A 25,176-nucleotide genomic window follows, 5' to 3' on the forward strand; every position below is an offset into this window, starting at 1 on the left:
TTGCCATATGACCCAGCAATCCCTCTTCTGGGTATCTACCCAAAAAATTTGAAAACATTTAGAGATAAAGACACATGTGCTCCAATGTTCATTGCAGCTTTGTTTACGGTGGCCAAGACATGGAAACAACCAAAATGTCCTTCGATAGATGAATGGATAAAGAAGTTGTGGTATATATACACAATGGAATACTATTCGGCAGTAAGAAAAGATGATATAGGAACATTTGTGACAACATGGATGGATCTTGAGAGAGTAATGCTGAGCGAAACAAGTCAGACAGAAAAAGCAGAGAACCATGTGATTTCACTGATATGTGGTATATAAACCAAAAACAACAAAAGAACAAGACAAACAAATGAGAAACAGAAACTCATAGACACAGACAATAGTTTAGTGGTTGCCAGAGGGTAACGGGGGCAGGGGGTGGGGGGTGGGAGATGAGGGTAAGGGGGATCGAATATATGGTGATGGAAGGAGAACTGACTCTGGGTGATGAACACACAATGGGATTTATAGATAATGTAATACAGAATTGTACACCTGAAATCTATGTAATTTTACTAACAATTGTCACCCCAATAAATTTAATAAAATAAAATTTAAAAAAAAAGTTCCTCAGATGACTGTAATGTGCAACCAGAGTTGAGAACCATTGGATTAAATGACATGAGATTACAAATAAGCTTTCGAAAAAAAATTCTTACATTTTCCCTCTGTCTATTCCCAGTGCTAATTTGGGTAAAGTTTAAACTACCCTTTAAGTCCAACCTGCTTTATTTAGACATAAACAAAAAAATACAAACAAACCCTAGGTTTCCCATGAAAACCATCTGTCAAAATTATACTATGTGCAACTAGAGCCAAAATAGTAAAGACTAAGTTTATAAATAATGTTAACTCTTTAATTATACTGCATCTCCATGACTCTTTGTGTCTGAAGTGATAAAAGTTAAATCAATCTAACTGAAGTGAAAGAAAAGGGGGGACTGGATTTATCAGCTAATAATTGGAAAGGACCATAATAGATTACTAACCACACTAGATCCAGGGCCCCATGTCACCAAGACTTGCTTTCTCACTCTCTGTCATACTCCCTTCTTCCCACTCTTAGTTCTGCTTCTCTCTAGATGTTGGTCTCATTCTCTCGTCAAGGAGTATCCATGAAGTGATAGGACCGCCAGGTTCACATCTTTGCAGCATTCTAACCTGAAAAGCAAAAGATGGTCTTTCCTGCTTGTCCAAGAAAAAAAAGTCCCACACAATTACTCTGATAGCCCTGAGTTGGATCACAAGCCCATTCTAAATATCTACAAATATATCACTTGACAATCAACTTGAGTTTTAAAACATCAATGGGAATGAACATCATAAAGAAGTAGAAAGAGTAGAAGACCAATCTGAAGCACTCTAAGTTTTTCCTGGAGCAAAATAAACCTTACAGAAGATACAGTAGTTGAATTACAGAAATACTCAAAGGTCATATCTAGAACAGACTTTTATCTTAAAGGGATTAATTTAACTTTATTCTGAGAGCTAAGAGGGCCACAAAAAGATTTCAGCAGAGAAATGAGATGATCAGAATTGTTTTATTAAGATTACTTTTACATGTGGGGATAGGCTGAAGAGAATGCATTTTTTAAATAGAAACCAGTCAGAAAGATATTGCAGTTATCCACATGAAAAGAAATCTAAACTTACTAAGGCAATGACAAGACAGTTAGAAACATGAAATGGACTCAAGACATTTTAAGGAGGTGGTATCTACAGTAACTAGATTTTGTATGAAGTGCCCAGAATGGGAGAGGATTCAGGATGACTCACTGATTTCTGACTTGGGAAACTTTGAGGAAAGTGATGCTAATAACTAAGAGACTTCAGAAATAGAAGGAGATATGGAAGGAATCGATTATAAATTCAGTGTAACATATTAAACTAGAGTTGTCTATGGGATAAAAATAGAGGTCAATTCAATTTATTCCGTGATTTCCACTGTAAGATCAACTTTAATCATAAAGTCATGGTGTTATATGGTTAGTGCATAAATATATTAAAGTCACTACTCAGGACAAAGGTAGAACTAGGAGCAGTGAGCAGGGTGGAAGCCATATGACATTTTTAATAAATGTGGAGGAGGGGCAAGTTAGCAAATAACCCCAACTAGAATGGTGCATAGGGTATTCTAGCCATATTGCTAGAGCCCCAAAGGAAGTCCAGCATAAGAGGAGTAAAAACAGTTTTGAAGTGGCAGTAAGGACAAAATGGATGCTGACCTCCCCACTTCCCAGGTCTGAGGTTCATAACACTAAAGAGGAGTGCAATCAGGTAGCCCGGATGCTAAGGGGATGAGGAATTTGGAGGCAAGCCAGGTGCTCTAGGGAAGATGTCTTCCCTTTTCATTCTCCAGTATCCAAACCATAGGTAAGGGCAAAGGCTTTACCTTGGGAGGAAAGAAGAAAGCAGGCCGAAGAAGGAGCAGACTCTCCTTCCCTCACCCCTGTAAAGGGGCCACTCATATGCCATTTAAGTTCAACTAACTCCATGTCCCACACTCCACCCTGATGCAGTCACAGAAAGGTGCAGTCAACTTGAGAAATTCTTTAAGGCACAGGCAGAAGTTTAAATGATAAGTAGGACATGAGATATATTGTAAACATTAAGTATTCCAACATATGATATCCCCTAAGCATCAATCGGATAGAAAAGGACTCCCAATATTCACTTCATGCCTAAAGGCATCATTTTCTGTCATGTGAGTGCATTCTTTTGTCTGCTCTAATTTAACAATTTGGGCAAGGGCAAGTGACTGGGAATAGAGAGGTATGACAATTTGAAAAACAGCAGCTGGTATAATTGTAAACATAAAATGTCAGTAGTTTTTAACTCTAAAATATTAATCTCCACATATGTTTTATTAATAAACTAGAGAACATGGATGGCTGAGTGTCCAATGGTAGCAGTGACAGAGGTTGTGACTCAGTGCCTGGGTTAGTAAACAGACTAACCCAGTGCCAGATTTGGGCTGTGATTCCAGCTGTAGTTGCCCAGCTTCACTCAGTTCCTGCCAATTTTCTGAGCCTGGTTCTCAAGATTTCCATTATTGAATTATCTTCCATTATTGGATATCTCCACAATAATTTTTTTTTTCTGCTTAAGTTAACCAAAGTTGGTTTCTGTCATTTGCAACAGCTACAGTTAACAAGCACTTACAACGGTAAAATGGAGGGTGCAGTATGCTAGAGTCCCTGGCTCTGTTAAGACCCTTAAATGGTAGTATTCAGAGTTTCTTAGGGTTTCTAAACATAAAAGCAATAGATCAAAGGAGAAAACTGATGTGACAAAATGAAAATTAAAATATTTCTATGTCAAAATATACCATAACTAAAACTAAAAGGCAAACCAAAAGAATACATAAGAAAATGTCAAGGTATCCCAGGGCTTTCCAAATCTAGGAATATCTCTTTTCTCTGGTCAATATTATGTATTGATTGTTTTCATCCTCATGAGAAATAAATTATAAGAGGCAAATCTTGTCAAAAGATTTTACTCTCTGTTTCTTATTAAATGTAGGGCCTGCCTGCACAATTCATACCCTCAGCCTAAAGGTGAGATTCTACTACCACGTAAGCATTCCTGAGTTTGAGAGATGGTGAAACTCCCTTAGCAATGATGATAATCCTTGACCTCGAGAGAGTTAAACCTCCATGGGTGTGACAATATTCTTATCAAGGCAAGGCAGATGTTAGAGGCAGGGTTAGGAAAGGGATAATGTTCCCATCCTATTAATTGTTTCACTCAGGCCAGAAGTTATTATTTCAATTGTATATCTAGTCATAATTTTCTTTTATCTTACATGGACTACTGAAGGAAACATATAGAAAACAAATAACCATGATGGCTACATGAAATGGCCTTTAGCAGGAGATGAGTAAACCATCCATGTTTTCTCGTGTTGATTACATAGCCCATTTCTGGGAAGGGAACAAAGGCAATAGTTGCCTCACTTCTGCATAGCAGGTCATGGTCACAGCAATCTAGTCATCCCATCTGATTCCCATGAAAAGGAAAAATTATTCATGGGTGTAAATTCTCTTGGAACCTTGTCCCAAGTTTCTCCCTATTTATATGAAATCACTTATGTCTCTGCATTTTGGACTCAGCTTCATTCCTAGAGCAGTAAACTTACATATAACTGATTATGATAATTAATATGTCAAACTCCAAGGAGCTCAGTTTTGAAACTGTGGAATCCTTTGTCATGATGAGCAGCTCTGTTAATCTGGAGGATTCCAGCATGTAGGAGGTCCAAAGGCACAGTAGAAATGCTGGCAAAGAGGGCAGTGGAGGGAAGAGTTTGAGAGGAAAGGGTTGCAGCACAGAGCCAAGTTGGAATAAGCACACTGGAAACGGCACAGGCCTAAAGGGGCTGACATTTCTGGGACATGAAAGGTGATAAGAGCTGAGAGGTAAATTGAGATGAACGAGTCATGGTGTGACTGGAATGCATCACAGGTTACTGTGCTGAGACAGAGTAAAGTATTGAGTGTTGCCTTTGTTATTGTAGTCCAGGCAGAAATCTCTAACCTACAGAGGACTGATCTGATCTGGGCTCTCAACTGAACGCTGCAAACAAAAACAAAAAATTCCTTGTTTTATGGTTTCACAAATTACAGCTGCCAGTGGACTGGGTTGTCAGGTGAGAGTGAGGCCCATATCAGAATGGAAGTAACCAACATTCTGGTGACCTTTCAAGGAATCAGAACGAAATGACATCAAAGTGATGCTCTCTGTTCTCAGACTCACATGACTCCTGTTCTACTTTTATCTTTACACATAATTATTTAATCAGTTTGCTTCTATTCTATACTCTGTTAATCTGGCAATTATAAGTTTCAAGCCCAAAAGGCCCAGGACTTTGTCTGTGTTGTTCCACACCATATCCCTAGCATGTAGCACAGTGCCTGGTAAGTAGGTATATAGTAAATGTTTATTGAAGTAATGAATGAGATTATCGACCCAAGTGCCAAGCACTCTATCATCATATCTCTCCCTTTATGAAGAAGTACAGAAAAATTCAAGAGAAAAATTCTAAATTATTCTCATGTGATTTTTTTTTTAGGCCCTTTTTCTTGGATATGGACAAAACTGTTGTCATAGATTAAGGACTTAGAGCACACTTTAACAATTGAAATTACAAGTAGGATACTAAAAATTATAAAAATAAAGTATATAAGTATATGAAATCTCCTAAATTTCACTGAGGTGGGAACCAGTTCCAGATGTTCATTTCATCCCTATGGGCACTACATTTCTATCAGTTGAAAGCACTCTTTGCTATATTTGGGCAGGAGGTGTTAGTTGGGAGGTGAAGGTATTGATATATGACTATCAGAACAATAGCAGTTGTATAATTTTAAACAGAAATGTCTTGACATTTACAGAATAAAGTTTTCTAAATATTAATTTCCACAGATACCTGAGCAATAAACTGTGGAACACTGGAAAAAACATTACATGAAAAACTTGAATTATGACAGAAGAAATTCAGCAAAATTCTAATTAAAGTATACTTTGCATAATAACAATTTTTACCAATATATATGTTTTAGCAAATGCTGTGAATGCTTTAGAGAAATGCGGCACAGATTTGTAGCACTTAAACATTTCAGAAAATAATTCCTTTTAAGTACCAAAAATGACTAATACTCCCCTAGTATTGTAAGTTCTACCACTTTAGAAACTAAACTATTTGGAAATTATACATTTACAATTCAGCTAATATTATATAGGACAGCTTGTGGAGTTATTCAAATAATTAACTTTCTTTAGTTAATAAATATGAAAGAAAACAATTTTACTTAGGATTTTTTTCCCCCATGAAGAAAGTATGAGAGTCTAATCTTTCAGTAATCTGCCCATCTTTAACTGTCTTCCCATCTTTCTGTTCCACTGAAGTGACTTTTTCTCAGGAAAGTCATGAAAATTATTGCAAAATTATATTTTCCTTAATATTTCAACAGTATTAATCCTTTCCTTCTAAAAAACTTTCTTCCATTTGAGAAGAAAGAAGTGTGTTTGAGACCCACTGTCTATAGGTAAGACAATAGACAAGTCACTCAAGCTCTCTGGGCTGCGTAGGTAAAAGAGGAATAATCGTGTATACCCTACAGGGTTGTTATGAGGAAAAATAAGACATTGTATGTAGCAGTTCTTTGTATACTATAAGGCTTTATAGACACATTAATGCATTATATTTGGCAACTAAAATTTGGCTTATTCCATCAAAGATCTCTTTTCTACATTCACCTTCTACTTTAATGCAAATATCTCCAATCCAGCGTTAAATATACATATTGAGTTCCTTCCTACATATTTTATGACGCACTGTGCTTGGAGCTAAAGACCCAAAAAAGGAATAGTCAAGGAGGAAGGAGAAAATTGTATGGGCTCAGCTGTCCTATTGTATTTACAGAATAGAACAACCTTGAGATGTGTACAAGCATAATCAAAATGCTTGACATTTTTTCCCTAAGCTTGATTTCTCATTTTTCTCTCTTCATGTTCATTCACTTGCTGAATTTTAAGAAAGGTGAGAGAGAAAACATATATTTCATTTAATTAAAAGCTTTCACAGCACTGAACTTGCTATAGAACATTGTACCCTCAGAGACAATAAACCATCCTTCCCAGAAATATGTTTTTAAAAAAAATCAGTGTGATGTAATATCAAACATATTTCTTAATCTTAGTAAATGGAAAGGTTGACAGAATCTCTGAAATCCCTGATTCCTCCATGAAGGGCCTAACTTCATCAGAGACCCATAAGAGCATGTTCCTGGTCCTAAGGCAGTAATACCTCATCTATTCAGGTAAGCTTGGACAGACTGAGTGTAAATGCAGACTACCTTGCCAAGGCGAGAGTCAGACTTTCCATGCATCCTCTGAAACTAGCCTAATACCTGCTAGGCTTTCCAAGGGTGAAAGTGAAAGCGGAGATAGGCCCCGCCCTTCTTACCAGCCATACTGGAAAGAGAAGAGAAAGCAATGGAAAGGAAGGGAAGGAAATGGCAGAGGAGAGGAAGAGATCCAAAACAGAAGACCACTTCCAATAAAAATCATGTCAAGAAAAAAAGTACTTTTAACTCTTTATACTTCCTTCTGAAACTTTCCCCTTTAGGCCAAATTCTAGTTGTATGCACCTGAGGACTTCATTACAGATCAGAGTTACTTTTCCCTAGAAAGGAGGAAAGAGCAAGCATGAGTTCCTTGAGCCCACACAAAGTCCAGAGAAAGTCACTAAAATACCTATCTAACCATTTCAATCATGTTTTCTTTTATAAAATTCAGTCCTGAATTTGTCAAAATGATCAAACCATTCACAAAGGGAAAATATAAATGGCTATTTTTTTAACTTGCATGCAATAATTATTTGGATCTGCCCATATCTGCTATGTCCATTAAGCTCGTTTCTAGTTTCATTTTTGGTGAGCTAAGAGAACACAAACCTCTCCCTTTTAAATCCCCCGAGTACCTCACAAATGCAAATTTAATGAGTTGAGTTGGGTCAAGATTCATACTGGCCTTTGGAGAATAATTACTACCAAGATGATATCAACAGAAAGAAAACGCCATATGCAATCCTATTGAAACCATACTTTATCAGAGCTGGAAGGAACCATGGATTTCATTCACTCTAGTGTTTTGTAAACTGGGCTCTGTACTGCAGTAGAGAAGTTTGGAAATTATTGAGAGATAAAGGTCTGGCTTAATGGACAGGGCTCTGCTGCCCATCCCTTCCCACCCCTAACTTTCACCTTTATCTCACCTCTGAGGTTACTGTTCAGTTTTGTTTTATATAAGAAAAGAGTTCCATTGCTGACCATAAATTTGAAAACTAACAGACTGCTCATTTTACTGGCAAGGAAAGGTTCAGAGAGATAATCTGCCCAAGCTGCTTAATGACATAGTGAAATGAACTCAAGTCTTCCCATTTTGTGATGCTATACTACCTCCTCTCCAAAGACATCTTAACAGAATCGACTACACAGAGACAGAGAGAACCTGTGCACACTTAACATATTTGTTTCTAACTCAAATATTTTTTGCTATTTTATTTTTACAAAATACTACTTGTGAATAAAAAATTAAATTGAGTCTCTCTCTAATAAAGTACCCACTAGCCACATAATTTAAATTTTAATTAATTAAAATGAAATAAAATGAAACATCCAGTTCCTCAATCATACTAGCCATATTTCAAGCATTCAATAGCTACATATGACTACTGTTTGGACAGATATAGAACAGTTCCATTATTGCAGAAAGTTCCATTGGAAAGTGATGGTGTAGACAGTATCCCAGAAATGTCTAAAGAAAACAGCATTTGATTCATGTGTCAAAAATGCCACCAAGAGACACTAATCACCTCAACTCAGCATTATAATCCCTTTCAAAGAGTAATAGGACAAGACACACATTTTATTCCACACTTTCTTCTATTTAGGTGAAGTACAAATATATGTCACACAAAAACTTTGGAATTAATCCTGTCACACTTCTCAATAGAATAAATTATATTCAAGAGAAGTTCACAGGAGAAAAATAATTTTTCAACTGTAATTGTTAATATTTCCTTAACATAATTTTTATATGAGTTATATAAAAAATGTAAAAATCATTGCCAAGCTTTTTTTAATAGGGTTAGGTGAGAAATCTAGGATATCTGACACGTGAGATATTGGAACTTGATATTGGTACTTTAAGTTCATTATTAAATATTCTCTATAAGAATCAATCAAAGTAAAGTAGATTTATTATTTTTATAATTTAAGAGGAAATGCTTAGAGTAAAATATATTTCATGATTATATACTTTTTGGCAATACTCTAAAGGACAACACAGCATTTGAGAAAATAATATCACTATTAAAAAGATTTCAGTTTAATATTGAACCTGGCCCCAAGGTGAGTCAAAATTGCTTCAGAAATTCTTTGGGAGCATAGTAAAAGATAAACTAGGTCTTTTAGAGTCAAAAGCATCTCAAAATGGAATTCAATGAAAAAGAAATACCCTAAGATAAAAATGATGCAGTGACAGAAAGAGGAGCTGGGAAATTTTACAGCAAGGCCTTGTTTCCTGGCATTAATAAGTTTTACTTAAAGGTGAACGTAAAGTTTAGCACCTTTATTATTCTTACTAGAACTCTCACGTGTCAGATATCTGTCTTACTAAACAAGGAAATAATCATAAAAACAGAATTATGATCTGGTATTGCAATATGAAAATGCCCATTTTAGGTAATGTTCTTATGAAAGTATGTAAAACAGGTTTCCTATGCAGTTAGTCATTATAAGATTCCTTTATTTAGACTATTTAATGATTTACTCTATCAGCAAACCTTTATGATGTACATGCAATGTGTCAAGCCCTGCAGTAAGTGCTAGAATACAAAGATAAAGCTGCTATGGTTCTTGCCCTCAAGAAGTTCAGTTTATTTGGGGTGACAAAACTGCAAATAGACAATACAGTAGTAGTAGTAGTAGTAATAGCAGTTATTGAGCAATAATTATGTGTCAACTTACACTACCATAAATGCTATGATAAAGCTATAAAAAGGGTGTATAAGACAGGGTACCTAATCTAGAGGAGGGTAAGGGAGGTCCACCAGTGAACATGAAGCATAAACTCATCCTGAAGAACAAACTTGAATTAGCCACAGAGAAGGAGAATGGCCTTCAGAGAGAGTGAGGAGGCAAGAGAACTTAGCAGGTTCAAGGGCAGAGGAAGGGTCTTGGGAAGAGCCAAGTAGATGCTTACTTTACCACTTGGAAAGGACAGGTGGCCAGAGGAAGGCTAACAGTGATAGGAAGTATGGCTGGAATCTAACTGCTTCTATTTGGAACAAACTACAATCCTGGATGGTGTCAAAAGCTTTGTGATGCTTCAACCTGGCAGTTTGGTCTTTGGGCTTGGAGGCTGGCTTCTGGTGAAAGCCCTAAATAGAAAAGCAGTCTAAGGACAAGGACACTCAGCCATCAGCAGTCTGTTTTAAGTGCTCTAGACCACCAGGTGCTGAACCTCAGGTGTGGCTGGAGCTTTCACGACAGTGATCGGAGCAACAGCATGGCTAAGGCTCAGTCTTCAGGTAGTTCCCATGTGTGTTCTTCAGGCACAATAAATCTGGTTTTCCCTCCAGATGGAGCTGGCTTGAACCATTTCTTAATGTTATATTTTCAAAAATTGTGCAAACTGTTGGGGTAACCAACCATTCTGGTTGGCTCAGCACTACCCCAGTTTTAGTGCTTCATCTTGAGAGACCCCTGAGTTTCAGGTACAGCTGGCTGGCATCACCTTAGTAGCTTAAAATTGGTCATGGTGGGAGTAGTTACATCATGAAAATTGGCAAACACTATAAATCAGGGCCAGGCTTTCCCCTCTCCCTACTCCACAGCTGGTTTTTAAACATTTCCCAGCATGCCACTGTTTTCCTCCCTTTGCTGTCAACATTTATTTATTAAAAAAACAGTATCATCAGGTGTTTTTCTGAGGTCAGACAATATTGCCACAGCTTCTATAATCTGTTGTATGAGCTTCAGGCTCTAAGAGTTCCTATTTTTACCTTCACTGACAATGGAAGGGATAGCACATTGAGACTGGAAAGAGCCTCTGGCTGCCTGGACGTTGGTGGGACAGGGGGTGAGGGAGAGGAGAGGTGAGGAGGCTCTCAGGCGTCTCCACCCCCAGCAACGAAGGGCAGCAACTTCAGCAGAAAGACAGGACCGCCAGCCGACTTCCTTCCTGTTCTTTATTTCTGACAACTCTTTACCTTAGTTACCTCACTCATATCTTAAACTGTTAAATCTCTTACTTAGCTTTATCTCTCAATTCTTTATTTAATCTATCATGTACCCCAGTTTCAGCTTTTTATCTAACTTTACTTTTCTCTCAGTTTTATTCTTTTACTTTTGTCCTTATTTCATTTTAAAATTATTAATGCTATTGCTGGAATTTTGTCTTTTCTCACTTAATTCTTTCGCCTTTCCATTTGTTGTTTTAAGCTTATGCATTCTTTATTTATTTTCTACTATATTAACTCTTTCATATTTTTCTAGAATGCAATGTTACCATATTCACATTTCAATATTTTTCATTGACTTATCTAGACAGAAAGGAGTGTGAACAACATAATCTAGCAAGATTCCACATTAGACTCCTGGCAGCTTGGAGGCTTTCTCCTTCCTGCCCTGAGCACATCTCTACTCATATCCCCAATTCCTTCAAGAACTGTACCTGTGCTCCCAGAAACTCATCCCTGAGCCCAGTTCAAGATGGCTTGGCGAAGCACACTATGTTTATTTCCCTGGGGACTTTAAATACAACGCACACCACACAGTCCATTTGTTACAAATGTTGCCTGCCAATATTTCAAACTGTCACACTCATCATTTGCTAATCTATGGTTTCCAAAATAAACAGACAATGGGTTTGGATCAAACCGAGATAATCACATGTCATGAGCCAAGAGATCTCCATAGGAAGGGACTACTTCCTGTTTCCATCCTAGTTTTTACCAGGATGTCACATTCTTCTTGAAGAAACTTTATTTAAACCCTTGGGGTCAGGCTCTTTCCAGCTCCCTTGATCATGGAGGGATAAAAAAGCAATCCAAAGCAAAGGTTATTCCACAAATAACATGATTTAGAGTAGCATTTGTACTTTGCCCTAGTGGATGGTTCTTAACCTAAGGCATAGAATCCAGTGCTTGGAAGCTCAGGCCTCCCAGAAAGGGTGGCTCTGGAGGTAACAGAGTAGCTCCTCTCACTTTCCTTCTCAGTTTCAGCTGACCTGGCGCTCCTGGTTGGAGTGTAGAAGTAGGAGGCTACATTCTTTTGATATCCTGTTCGTTAGGGGCACTTGAAACACTGCCTTAGGTACTTCCAAGTAGAAAGAAAGGTTGCTCTTTCTTCACATGCTGAGAAATTGAAAATAACTTTAAATCAGAATTAACTGCAAAATAACACCAAAAATGTAACTCTGTCCTTCCAAATACCTATTTTTCAAAGACTTCCAGGTAGCTAAAATAATTCTAACTACATTATTAGGGTGTCACAATAATAAAAAATAAAAAATTCAACTAACTAGTTTATGAAGCATTTCCTTATGAATTTTTCCTTCAAACTTGCCAATAACATTACAAAATTGGTCTTACCTCCTACTGAGATATTCTTATAGGTAGAAATGAGATTTGTAGGTCAACCTCCTGACTCCAAAATCCCATGCTTTTCCATTGTGCCACACAAGGGCCTACTCTCTCTGAAGAATTAAGAATTGGGTGCAGCTATTTGTTACCAGAAGCCTATTCATTTTAGTTTCAGGTCAAGGCTGAGTTTCCAGGGGATACAAGACTGGATGACTGACCTCCTGGTAAGGAGGTCTTCTCAAGTACATCACGAGGCAATAACAAAAGGAGAAAGTAGAGACAGAGTAAATTCAGAGATGGGTATGAAACAAAAGTGTTTCTAAACAACACCCAACCCGTTGCTATAGCACCCTAATCATATGTCCCATAATAAAAATGTTACTACAAAAAAAGAAAATTACAAGCCAATGTCCCTGATGAACACAGATGCAAAAATCCTCAACAAAATATTAGCAAACCAACTTCAGCAATACATTAGAAGAATCATATGGGACAAACAGGATTTATTTCAGGGATACAAGGATGGTTCAATATACGCAAATCAACCAATGTGATATACCACATAAAGAAAAATGCATAAATATCTTATGATCATCCCAGACGCAGATCATAAGGGTTTACTTCCCATAGTGTTGGGAAGTAAACCAATATTTAATTTCTCATATTGTTGTGATTCTAAGTAATCTGCTTCTCTAAACTTCTGCATCACTTTCTGTCTGTTCCACAGCTTAGTGTTTGACTGTATGCTGTGGTTTGTTATGCTCTAATGGTTTCTTGCATGTCGATTCAATTGAATTCAAAGATACTTGAAGGCCAAGAGTCAGTTCATTCAATCACTAAGTACTGGCAGTTCCAGGTACACTGGTAGGAGAAACATAAATAAAAATGTATCTTACCTCCCATAATCTATGGAGAGAGAAGATAGTCTACTATTAAGGAAATAAAAACAGCCACTTATAGAATAAACAAACCATTGTCTGCTTACATGAAAAATGTAAGGAAAAACCTATCTGGATAATCTATATATGTGAAAGGGGGTCCTAAAAGCAGAATAAAAGCTTTCTAAAAAATATAAAAGTGGGTCATGAAATAAGCACTGCCAGGAAGACTATAAATAAAAAGAAATGAGCACACATATATAAAATACCTTCTAGGTACCAGGGCCATGCTAGGCACCTTTGCATATGTTATTTCACTTCATTCTCATAATAATCCTGTAAGGTCCAAAGATCAGTCTTCTTAATCCTCAGAAAACAGGGTAACATTGTATAATTATTCAAAGTCACTCAAAAGCTAAATATCAAGACTCAATACAAATCCAGCTAATTCCAAAGCCTGTTTTTTCCTGACAAAGCAAGGTCCATGACCAAAAGCAGAGAATCCTAAATTCAGGTAAGTAAATAGTCCAGTTTGATTAACAGTCATGGGGTATATGTAGGTAATGTTGGGAGAAGCTACAAATCAAGCTGGGTACCATATGTTTATCTTTAAATATATTGAACAAAAATGATTTTAATACTGCAAAGAACCATTCACCTTAGCTGTCATCCAAAGTTATCCCATTGTACTATTAGCTATTTGATAATTAGGCCAAAGCCTAATCAGAAAAAGCAGATGAAAACTTTCTCTCAGGCTCACCACTTCAACAGATCAATTTGTGTTTATATGGACCCAGGGATTTGGACTGATACTGAAAAAGTCCAAGAGGTTCCACTCTAGTTCACAGAAGCCACAAAAGATCTAGGTTAACTCTTAGGAATATTTAGGGGGAAAGGCTGGTTATAGAATTATCATGGTATTCTGACTTGCTTTCAAGCTAGAGCAGACTGGTCAGAAAAGCCATGAATTTAATTAAGACCCTCTACGGAGTTCTGAGTTGCTTCACACATCCAAACACGGATAACAAACAGATCACCACAGTGCATAAAATAATTTGCACCTGTATTTACCTTAATCTCTCCCTTCTAACCATTGAATAGCCTCCTTCAGGTCGAAGTCTGTATTTTGCAGAAGAGCTTCCTTAAAATGTGAACTTAAAATGGCTAATCTGATTGAGGAAAACACAATTGCATAGCTTATCTCAAAGGGCATAGCAGCTCATCTAATTCTAAGGGATTCTGAGTTGCACTCAAGCTATCAGTTTCAAATAATGTCACTACAATCTCTAATGAAAAATATTGTGTTAATAACCCAAGACTGGTGATATTATGTATTAACATTAAGAAAGGCACGTTTAGATGATTATACCTGAATCATTCTAAATTTGTTTCAGGCCACACAATGGATCCTCTGATTAGTAGCTAATGAGTCTATTATTAAGATCATTAGTAAACATGGTACAACATAAAATGCCTAAATTTAAGAATCAGCATAGAACTTGAGTCTTGGTTATCATTTATTAGTCATGTCAGCTAGCCTCTATGAACTGTTTCCTCACTATAACTACAACTTCATAAGATTGCTTAATAATGAAGTGACATATTTAAAGTAAAAGAGTTCTGGGGCCGGCCCAATGGCTCAGGCGGTTGGAGCTCCGTGCTCTAACTCTGAAGGCTACCAGTTCGATTCCCACATGGGCCAGTGGGCTCTCAACCACAAGGTTGCCAGTTCGATTCCTCGACTCCGGCAAGAGATGGTGGGCTCTGCCCCCTGCAACTAAGATTGAACACGGCACCTTGAGCTGAGCTGCTGCTGAGCTCCCGGATGGTTCAGTTGGTTGGAGCACGTCCTCTCAACCACAAGGTTGCCGGTTCGACTCCCGCAAGGCATGGTGGGCTGCACCCCCTGCAACTAGCAATGGCAACTGGACCTAGAGCTGAGCTGCGCCCTCCACAGCTAAGACTGAAAGGACAACTTGACTTGGAAAAAAGTCCTGGAACCACACACTGTTCCCCAATAAAGTCCTGTTCCCCTTCCCCAATAAAATCTTTTTTAAAAAAATCTATTTGACACTTAGAAGAAGAGACCATTTATTTAAAAAAAAAAAATTCTGGTAACCAGAGAAGTATTCCAACAATACTGCGGCATTTCCCAGGTATGTAAGCCGGTGGTGCATAATGAGTTGAATGAGGTGAGTTGCACAGCATCTTCAGGAAAGGGAAGGCCCTTTAAGGTGATTATAATCCTCTGAATCACAATCAGTAGAAAGCCCAATGTCGCACTGAAGCTGAATACATAACAGTTCACTAAAGCTATGACTCTAGGGTACCAAGCCTGAAAGGGTAAGATTTGGTGTCCTAGGATTTTCTGGTAAGTATGAGTCTGAGAGAGAATTTGGAGGACTAGAACAAGACAAGGTTAGATAGAGCCTACAACAAAGGAACAGCAAAGGTAGCAACTACAGCTAGGCCTGGACCTGAATCATGGATTAGCCTCTCTGTCTTCCACCAAGACCACCAGCCCACAGCATTATTGGCCTCCCTGAATGTTGACGTCCAAGAGGAGAAACCTATTCTCCACTGGTGACTTTCAGGCCATCTGAAGAAATAGGCCTTATTTACTTGGTCTATACCTGTCAACTGAAAAATCCCTTGGGTGGCTGGTTTTAGTCAGTTCCAGGTTGTTATAAGAAATTACCAGAGACTCAGTGGCTTAAACAACAAACATTTATTTCTCATGGTTCTGAGGTTGAAAGCACAAGATCAGGGTGCCAGGATGGTCAGGTTCTTGGTGAGAGAATCTCTTCCTGGTTATGTTCTCACCTAGTTTTTCTTGGTGCCTGTATGCAGAGAGAATGAGATCCCATTTCTCTTCCTCTTTTTATAAAGGTGTTAGTCCAATTCTGCGGGCTGCACGCTGATGACCTAATCTAACCCTAATTACTTCCCAAAGGCACCGTCTCTGAATACGGTACGGTTTCAGCATATGAATTTTAGGGCACAAACATTCAGTCCATAGCTGTTACATATAAAGATCAAGTTTCTGACATCTCCAGCAAAGTGTAACAGATCTATTTTGAACCAAAGTCAATGAGGCATGGGCCTAGAGTCTCTGAATAGTCATGCACCACATGATATTTCAGTCAGCAATGCACCAAATATACAATGGTAGACCCAGGAGATTATAATGGAGCTGAAAAAGTCTTATCACCTAGTGACATCATAGCCATCGTACAATAGCACAGCTCAGGATTCATGTGTTTGTGGTGATGCTGGAGTAAACAAACCTGCGCCACCAGTCATATAAACATATAGCACATATAATTATGTATAGTACATAATACTTGATAATGATAATAAACGACTATGTTACTAGTTTATGCATTTACTGTATATTTTTATCACTATTTTAGACTGTAGTTTCTATTTATTTTTTAAAAGTTTGCTCTAAAACAGTATGCTGTGCTACACCAGCAGCAGCCTCATCTCATGTTTATCACATCCCTTGATTGCATCATTTTCTCGTGCTTGATTTAATATCATGTTGTTTTGTTCATCATGGCCCCTAAGCATACAAAATCCACAGCTAATGTTGCCAGTAAAAGGTCACATAGAGTGATTAACCTGGGAATGAAATTAAGTGAGTAAAGACTACGAAGGCAGAAAAATCAGTGATGGTTATTGCTCATCAGTCAGGCTCATCCCATTCAACCAAGCTACGACTTTACAAATAAGAACAAAGTGTTGGAAACTGTTAAAAGAATCTGCTTCATTGAAGGCAACAAGATTAATGAAAATCTGAGAAGGGCCTATATCAAGCATCAAGAAACTTATAATGACCTGGATTAATGACCAGACATAGAAGTATACACCCTCGGCACCATGAAGATCATGGTCAAAACCAAAAGTTTGTTCATAATGTTGAAAAAAAAGGCTGGACCTGACTGTGATGTTGAATTTACTGCTAGCTCTGGGTGGCTTTCACAATTCAAGAATCATTGTTAATTACATAATGTGAAAGTGAGTGGTGAGTCTGTGAGTGCTGATGTGAAGGCAGCTAAAGAATTTTTGAAAACTCTCATTAAGCTGATTATGGAAGAAAATTACTTGCCAGACCAAGTATTCAATATAAATAAAAACTCCCTATTCTGAAAATGGATGCGTAAAAGGACTTTCATTGATAAGGAGGCCAAGTCACTGCCAGGTTTCAAGGCTTTTAAGGACAGGGTAACAATATTGCCTGGGAGCAATGTTGCCGACTATATATTGAAACCCTTTGTGATCTGGCACAGTGAGAACCCCTGGGCCTTCAAGCATACCAATAAGCACACACTGCCAGTGAACTACAGGAGCAGTAAGAAGTCATGGATGCTCCTCTTCCAAGATGCCTTCCTGAACTGCTCATGCCAGCAAAATGAAGAAGTACTGTTTGGAGAATAACATACATTTCAAGATTTTGCTTATTGCTAATACTCCGGGGTACCCTCCTTTTATTGGTGATCTTCATCCCAATATCAAAGTGCTGTTTCTCCCTCCAAACACCATCTCTCTGATCCAACCAATGGATCAAGGAATAATAGTCGCTTTTAAGGCCTGCTACCTGAGGAGGATATTGCTACAACTGAGAAAGACACTGAGAAGACACTGATGCAATTATGGAAGAATTATAACATCTATGACTGTATTAAGAACCGTGCTTGGGCTGTCTCCGGCTGCCGCAACAAGAGGAGCTGTCACCATGTCTACACATCTGCAACAGACGGGTGTTCACAAATGCTCCAGCTTCCTGATCAAAAGGAACAAGCAGATGTACAGCACCGAGCCCAGTAATGTGAAGGCCCCCAACTCCTTCCACTACAACCAGCTGATTCACTGCTAGACAGTGGGCATGGAGCCAGCGGCAGAAGGCAAAGGTGTGGTGGTCATCATGAAGCGGAGATCCAGCCAGTGAAAGCCGATCACCTCCTATGTGAGGACCACCATCAACAAGAACGCCTGGGCCACCCTCACCAGCATCCAGCACATGATCCACAAGAACAAGTACTGCCCAGACCTGCGCATGGCCGCCATTTGCAAAGCCAGAATCATCCTGCGCAACCAGAAGCCTGTGACATTGAAGAAGTGGGCTTGCCCCACCAAGAGCTCCTGAGCACCTACCTCCCAAAACACTAAAGCATGAAGTGTCAGCCAACTTTCTCCAACCAAAAAGAAAATAATCTTGCTTGGCCTTGGTGGTGAAGCCACCAAGGAATATATAGATGGTACCTAGAAGACACTCAAGAGATTTGTCCATGATTTCAAAGGATTTGCCAAAATGAGGAGAATGCAAATATTAACAATGTTGTGTCTGAGATGATGAACAGCTTTAACCTGAGTGTGGATGACATATAGAGGAGCTCCTGGAGGTGGTTCCTGAAGAAATGACAATGAGGAGCTGTGACACCTGGAACAGGAATGCAGAGCTGAAGAAGAGGCACGAGAAAAGGAAACTGCAGAAGAAAAAGAAAAAGAAAATTCACAGTGAAGGGTTTAGCAGCTTTTTGCAAACATAAATAAGCTCCTTAAAAAGTATGAAAACATGGACCCTAACACCAAAAGGTTTTCATTAATAGAGAGGAATGTGTATGGACCATTATCTATTTACAAGCAAACGTGATGGAAAAAAAAAAAAAAAACAAGCAAACCAACATAGACAAAAAACCAAGCAAACCAACAACATACTTCTACAAAGTGACATCTCCTCAAAAGGAGCCTTAGGCAGGTCCTTTAGGGGATATTCCAGAAGAAAGCACTGTAATCACAGATGGCAGTTCCATATGCATCATAGCCCTGGAAGACCTTCCAGTGGGTCAAGATGTGGAAGTAGAAGACATTAAAGTTGATGGCCCTGATCCTGTGTAGGCCTAATATATGTGTTTATGGCTTAGTTCTCAACAAAAAAGTTTAAAAAGTAAAAATAAATAAATAAAACATTTAAAAACAGAAAAAGTTTACAAAATAAGGATATAAAGAAAATATTTTTGAACAGCTGTATAGTGTTTTAAGCTAAGTTTATTACAAAAGAGTCAAAAAGTTTACAAAAATTTAAGTTTATATAAAGTCACAATAAGCAAAGCTTATCGAAAAAAATTTTTTTATAAATGTACTAAAGCCTCAGTGTAGTGTTTATAAAGTCTCCAGAAGTGCATAGTAATGTCCTGGGCCTTCACATTCACCCACCACTCACTCACTCACTCACTCACCCAGAGCAACTTCCAGTCCTGCAAGCTCTATTCATGGAAGTGCCCTATACAGGTATATCGCTTTTTATAGTTTATACCTTGTTTTTACTGTACTTTTTCTATGTTTGCATACACAAACATATACCACTGTGTTACAGTTGCCTACAGTAGTCAGTACAGCAACATGCTGTACATGCTTGTAGCCTAGGAGCAATAGGTGACACCTCAGAGCCAAGGTGTACAGTAGGCTATACCATCTAGGTTTGTGGAAGTGCACTCTATTATGTTCACACAATGACGAAATCACCTAACAATGCATTTCTCAGAACATATCCCCATAGTCAAATGACGCGTGTCTTTATTGAAGGAACACCAAAAAGGCCGCCAATTAACCACTTACAAAAGTCATCAAAGAACAATGTGGAGCACTATACAGCTCAGAGACAGCATGGCAGTATGTAATCAAGAGTTGAAGCCTAAGGAGATACTCAACGTGATGGAAAACAAAGGCCTACAACCTAGATTGCTTTATCCAGCGAGGCTATCATTTAAAGTTGATGGAGACATAAAGAGCTTCACAGAAAAGAATAAGCTAAAGGAATTTATTACCACCAAGCCAGCATGCAAGAAATACTAAAAGGACTTCTGTAAATAGAAGAACTATGAAAACAATCTAACCACAAATTTAAAAATGGCAATAACTATGTACCTATCAATAATCACTTTAAATGTAAACGGATTAAATGCTCCAATCAAAAGACATAGGGTGGCTGAGTGGATAAGAAAGCAAGACCCTTGTATATGCTGTATACAAGAGACTCACCTCAGATCAAAAGACACACACAGGCTGAAAGTGAAGGGTTGGAGTAAGATATTTCATGCAAATAGAAATGAGAAAAACTGGAGTTGCAATACTTATATCTGACAAAATAGACTTTAAAATGAAGAACATATTAAAAGACAAAGATGGGCACTATATAATAATAAAGGGATCGATCCGACAAGAGGACATAACCCTAGTAAACATCTATGCACCCAACATAGGAGCACCTAAATATATAAAACAGATATTGACTGACATAAAGACAGAGATCAACAGTAACACTATCATAGTAGGGGACTTCAACACACCTCTGACAACAAGGGACAGGTCTTCCAGACAGAAAATCAATATGGAAACAACGGCCTTAAATGACACATTGGACCACTTGGATTTAATCGATATTTTCAGAGCATTTCACCCCAATGCTACAGAATACACGTTCTTCTCAAGCGCACATGGAACATTTTCCAAGATAGACCATATGTTAGGCCACAAAACAAGTCTTGATAAATTTAAGGAAATTGAAATCATACCAATTGTCTTCTCTGACCACAGTGCTATGAAATTAGAAATCAACTACAGGAAAAAAACTGGAAGACACACCAATTCACGGAGACTGAATAACATGTTACTAAATAATGAATGGGTCAACCAGGAGATCAAGAAAGAAATCAAAAGATATCTCGAGACAAACGAAAATGAAAACACGGTGACCCAAAATCTATGGGATGCCGCGAAAGCAGTCCTAAGAGGGAAATTCATAGCATTGCCGGCCTATCCTAAAGAAACAAGAAAAATCACTAATCAACAGTTTATCTTCACACTTCAGGGATCTGGAAAAAGAACAGCAAAATAAGCCCAAAGGGAGTACAAGGAAGGAGATAATAAAGACCAGAGCGGAAATAAATGAAATAGAAACCAGAAAAACAATACAAAAGATCAATGAATCCAAGAGTTGGTTCTTAGAGAAGATAAACAAAATCGACAAACCTTTAGCCAGACTCATTAAAAAAGAGAGAGGACCCAAATTAATAAAATCAGAAATGAAAGAGGAGAAGTGACAACAGACACTGCAAAAATACAAAAAAAATTTAAGAAACTACTATGAGTAACTATAGGCCAACAAATTTGACAATCTGGAAGAAATGGACAATTTTCTAGAGGCGTACAACCTTCCAAGGCTAACTCAAGAAGAAACAGTAAACCTGAATAGACTGATTACCCCCAGGGAAATTGAATCAGTAATCAACAATCTCCCAACAAACAAAAGCCCTGGACCAGATGGCTTTACAGGTGAATTTTACAAAACATTCAAAAAAGAATTATCACCTATTCTCCTCAAGCTCTTCCATAAAACCCAGAAGGAGGGAAGACTCCCAAACACTTTTTACAAAGCCACTATCACCTGATCCCAAAATCAGACAAAGACACCACAAAAAAAGAAAACTACAGGCCGATATCTCTAACGAACATAGATGCAAAAATCCTCAACAAAATATTAGCGAGCAGAATTCAGCAATACATTAAAAAGATCATACACCATGATCAAGTGGGATTCATCCCTGGTATTCAAGGGTGGTTCAACATCTGCAAATCAATTAATGTGATACACCACATTAACAAAATGAAAAAAAATCATATGATCATATCAATAGATGCAGAAAAAGCATTTGATAAAATCCAGCAGCCATTTATGATAAAAACCCTTAATAAAGTGGGAGTAGAGGGATCATATCTCAACATAATAAAGGCCATATATGATAAACCCACAGCTAACATCATACTCAATGGGGAAATTCTAAAATCATTCCCCCTACGATCAGGAACAAGGCAAGGTTGCCCACTTTCTCCACTTCTATTCAACATAGTGCTGAAAGTTCTAGCCACAGCAATCAGACAAGAAAAAGAAATAAAAGGCATCCAAATAGGTAAGAAGGAAGTAAAATTGTCATTATATGCAGATGACATGATACTATATAGAGAGAACCCTAAAGACTCCACCAAGAAACTATTACAGCTGATAGATGAATTTAGTAAAGTAGCTGGATGCAAAATTAATATTCAGAAATCAGTTGCATTTGTATATACCAATAATAAAACATCAGAAGGAGAAATTAAAAAAAAAAACAATCCCATTTACAATTGCTTCAAAAAGTATAAAATATCTGACAAGAAATTTAACCAAAGAAGATCTGTACTCAGAAAATTATAAGACACTGAAGAAAGAAATGAAAGAAGATACAAATAGATGGAAACACATACCATTTTCATGGATAGGAAGAATTAATATAGTTAAAATATCCATACTGCCTAAGGCAATATACATATTCAATACAATTCCTATCAAACTACCAATGACGTTTTTCACAGAAATAGAACATATAATCCTAAAATTTATATGGGACCATAAAGACCCCGGATAGCCTCAGCAGTCTTGAGAAACAAGAACAAAGTGGGAGGTATAACAATACCTGACATCAAATTATACTACAAGGCTACAGTAATCAAAACAGCATGGTACTGGCATAAAAACAGACACAGATCCAAGGAACAGAATAGAGAGTCCAGAAATAAATCCATGCCTATATGACCATTTAATCTACGACAATGGAAGCAAGAATGTACAGTGGGGTAAAGACAGTCTATTCAATAAATGGTGCTGGGAGACCTGGACAGACACATGCAAAAAACTGAAGCTGGACCACCTCCTTACACCATATACAAAAATAAATTCAAAATGGCTTAAAGACTTAAATGTAAGATCTGAAACCATAAAATTCCTAGAAGAAAATATAGGAAGAAACTTCACAGACATTACCCAGAGTAAGATTTTTACTGATATATCCCCTCGCGCAAGGGAAGTAAGAGAAAAAATAAACATGTGGGATTACATCAAACTAAAAAGTTTTTTCACAGCAAAGGAAACCATCAATAAAACAAAAAGGGATCCTACTGAATGGGAAAAGATATTTGCCAATGATATATCTGATAAGGGGTTAATATCACAAATTTATAAAAAACTCACTCAACTCAACTCCAAAAAAACAAACAACCCAATTAAAAAATGGGCAGAGGACATGAAGAGACATTTTTCTAAAAAGGACATACAGATGGCAAACAGACATATGAAAAAATGCTCAAACTCACTAATCATTAGAGAAATGCAAATAAAAACCACAATGAGATACCACCTCACCCCAGTCAAAATGGCTATCATCAATAAATCAACAAACAACAAGTGTTGGTGAGGATGTAGAGAAAAGGGAACCCTTATGCACTGTTGGTGGGATTGCAGATTGGTGCAGCCACTATGGAAAACAGTACGGAGGTATCTCAAAAATCTGAAAATGGAACTACCTTATGATCTAGCAATTCCACTCCCAGGTATCTATCCGGAGAAATCCAAAACTCTAATTCAAATAACTTTACGCACTCCTATGTTTATTGCAGCACTATACACAATAGCCAAGACATGGAAACAACCGAAATGCCCATCAGTAGATGACTGGATTAAGAAACTGGTACATTTATACAATGGAGTATTACTCAGCCATAAAGAAGAAAGAAATCTTACCATTTGCAAAAACATGGATGGACCTAGAGAACATTATGTTAAGTAAAATAAGTCAGACAGAGAAAGACAAATACCCTATGATCTCACTTATATGTGGAATCTAAAGAAAAGAATAAGTGAATGAACTAATCAGAAACAGTTTTGGAGACATAGAGGAAAAACAGACGGTTGCTAGATGGGAGCGGGGTGGGGATAAGGGGGAAGGTGAGGGGACTGGAAAACAGTCAGTAACCACAAGATGGCCATGGAGTTCTGAAAATTAATTTGGGGAACGTAATCAATAATATTGTAAAGATTTTGTAGGGTATCCGATGGACACTTGTCTCATTAGGGAGACCACCTCAGAGATGATGTAGATGCCTGATCACTGCATTGTATACCTGAAGCTGAAGCTGAATAATGAATGTCAACTACAAGTTTGTATGTATATGTATACATATACATAATGTGTGTGTGTGTGTGTGTGTGTGTGTGTATATATATATATATATATATAATATATTTATATATATATATATGTGTACATATATGTGTGTATATATATATATATATATATATATGTATTTACAAGAAGCGGAGTACAGCATTAGGAACAGAGACAGTGGAAATGTAATGGCTCTGTGAGATGTCAGAGGGATAGTGGGTGGGGGTAGGGGGATTCACACAATGTGAGGGATATAAAAGATAAATGTCTAAGTATTAAAAAAAAAGAATAAATGAATGAACTAATCAGAAAGTCTCAGAGACATAGAGGAAAAACTGAAGATTGCTAGATGGGTGGGGTGGGGATAAGGGGGAAGGTGAGGGTATTAGAAAGCACAATCAGTAGCCACAAGATTGCCAAGGGGATACGAAAGTCAATTTGGGGAATGCAATCAATAATGTAAAGATTTTGTAGGGTATCCGATGGACACTTGTCTCGTTAAGGAGACCACCTCAGGGATGACGTAGATGCCTGATCACTGCAGTGTACACCTGAAGCTGAAGCTGAACAATAATGAATGTCTACTGCAATTATATATATTTGCATATACACATATGTGTGTGTATGTATATTTACAAGAAGTGGAGTACAGCATTAGGAATAGAGACAGTGGAAATGTAATGACTATATGCAATGTCAGAGGGGTAGTAGATGAGGGAGGGGAGTTATCACTGTGTGAGGGATATAAATAATAAATGTCTATTATATTGTTTGTATATCTGAAACTAAAAAAAAAAAGAAAAAAGAATTTGGCTAATGCTCCAAAAAATAAAAATAAATAAATAAATAAAAGAGTTGAAACCTAAAGCCACATGTAGCTTTTGTGTTAATTGGTTTTTAATTATTTGCTTTTAGGTAGAACCATAATGGGAACAAAAAAAGATCTCAAAGTTTCCTCATTCTTGTATGAAATCAGGTGCAGGCCAGAAAATCTGACCTCCAAAAAAAGATTAATATGATGTTTAGACAGGAAAACTCTTTGGGCAGTATTTAGGTA

General features: G+C 37.6%; 1 protein-coding gene and 1 pseudogene across 1 annotated transcript in view; one reads left to right on the forward strand and one right to left on the reverse strand.

Annotated features, from left to right (window-relative positions):
- Positions 1-719: 719 nt before the first annotated feature.
- The window catches only part of METTL4 (methyltransferase 4, N6-adenosine), a 58,065-nt gene continuing 33,608 nt past the window's right edge, over positions 720-25,176 (reverse strand). Inside the window, exon 9 of the mRNA XM_074340260.1 lies at positions 720-1,209. Within this exon, the coding sequence (XP_074196361.1) occupies positions 1,205-1,209 (5 nt within the window). The 3' untranslated portion in view covers positions 720-1,204. The remainder of the gene's footprint in view (positions 1,210-25,176) is intronic.
- On the forward strand, positions 17,816-18,226 carry LOC141573161 (large ribosomal subunit protein eL28 pseudogene; annotated as a pseudogene).

Source organism: Rhinolophus sinicus, linkage group LG09, assembly GCF_036562045.2.
Source record: "Rhinolophus sinicus isolate RSC01 linkage group LG09, ASM3656204v1, whole genome shotgun sequence".
Lineage (NCBI taxonomy): Eukaryota > Metazoa > Chordata > Mammalia > Chiroptera > Rhinolophidae > Rhinolophus > Rhinolophus sinicus.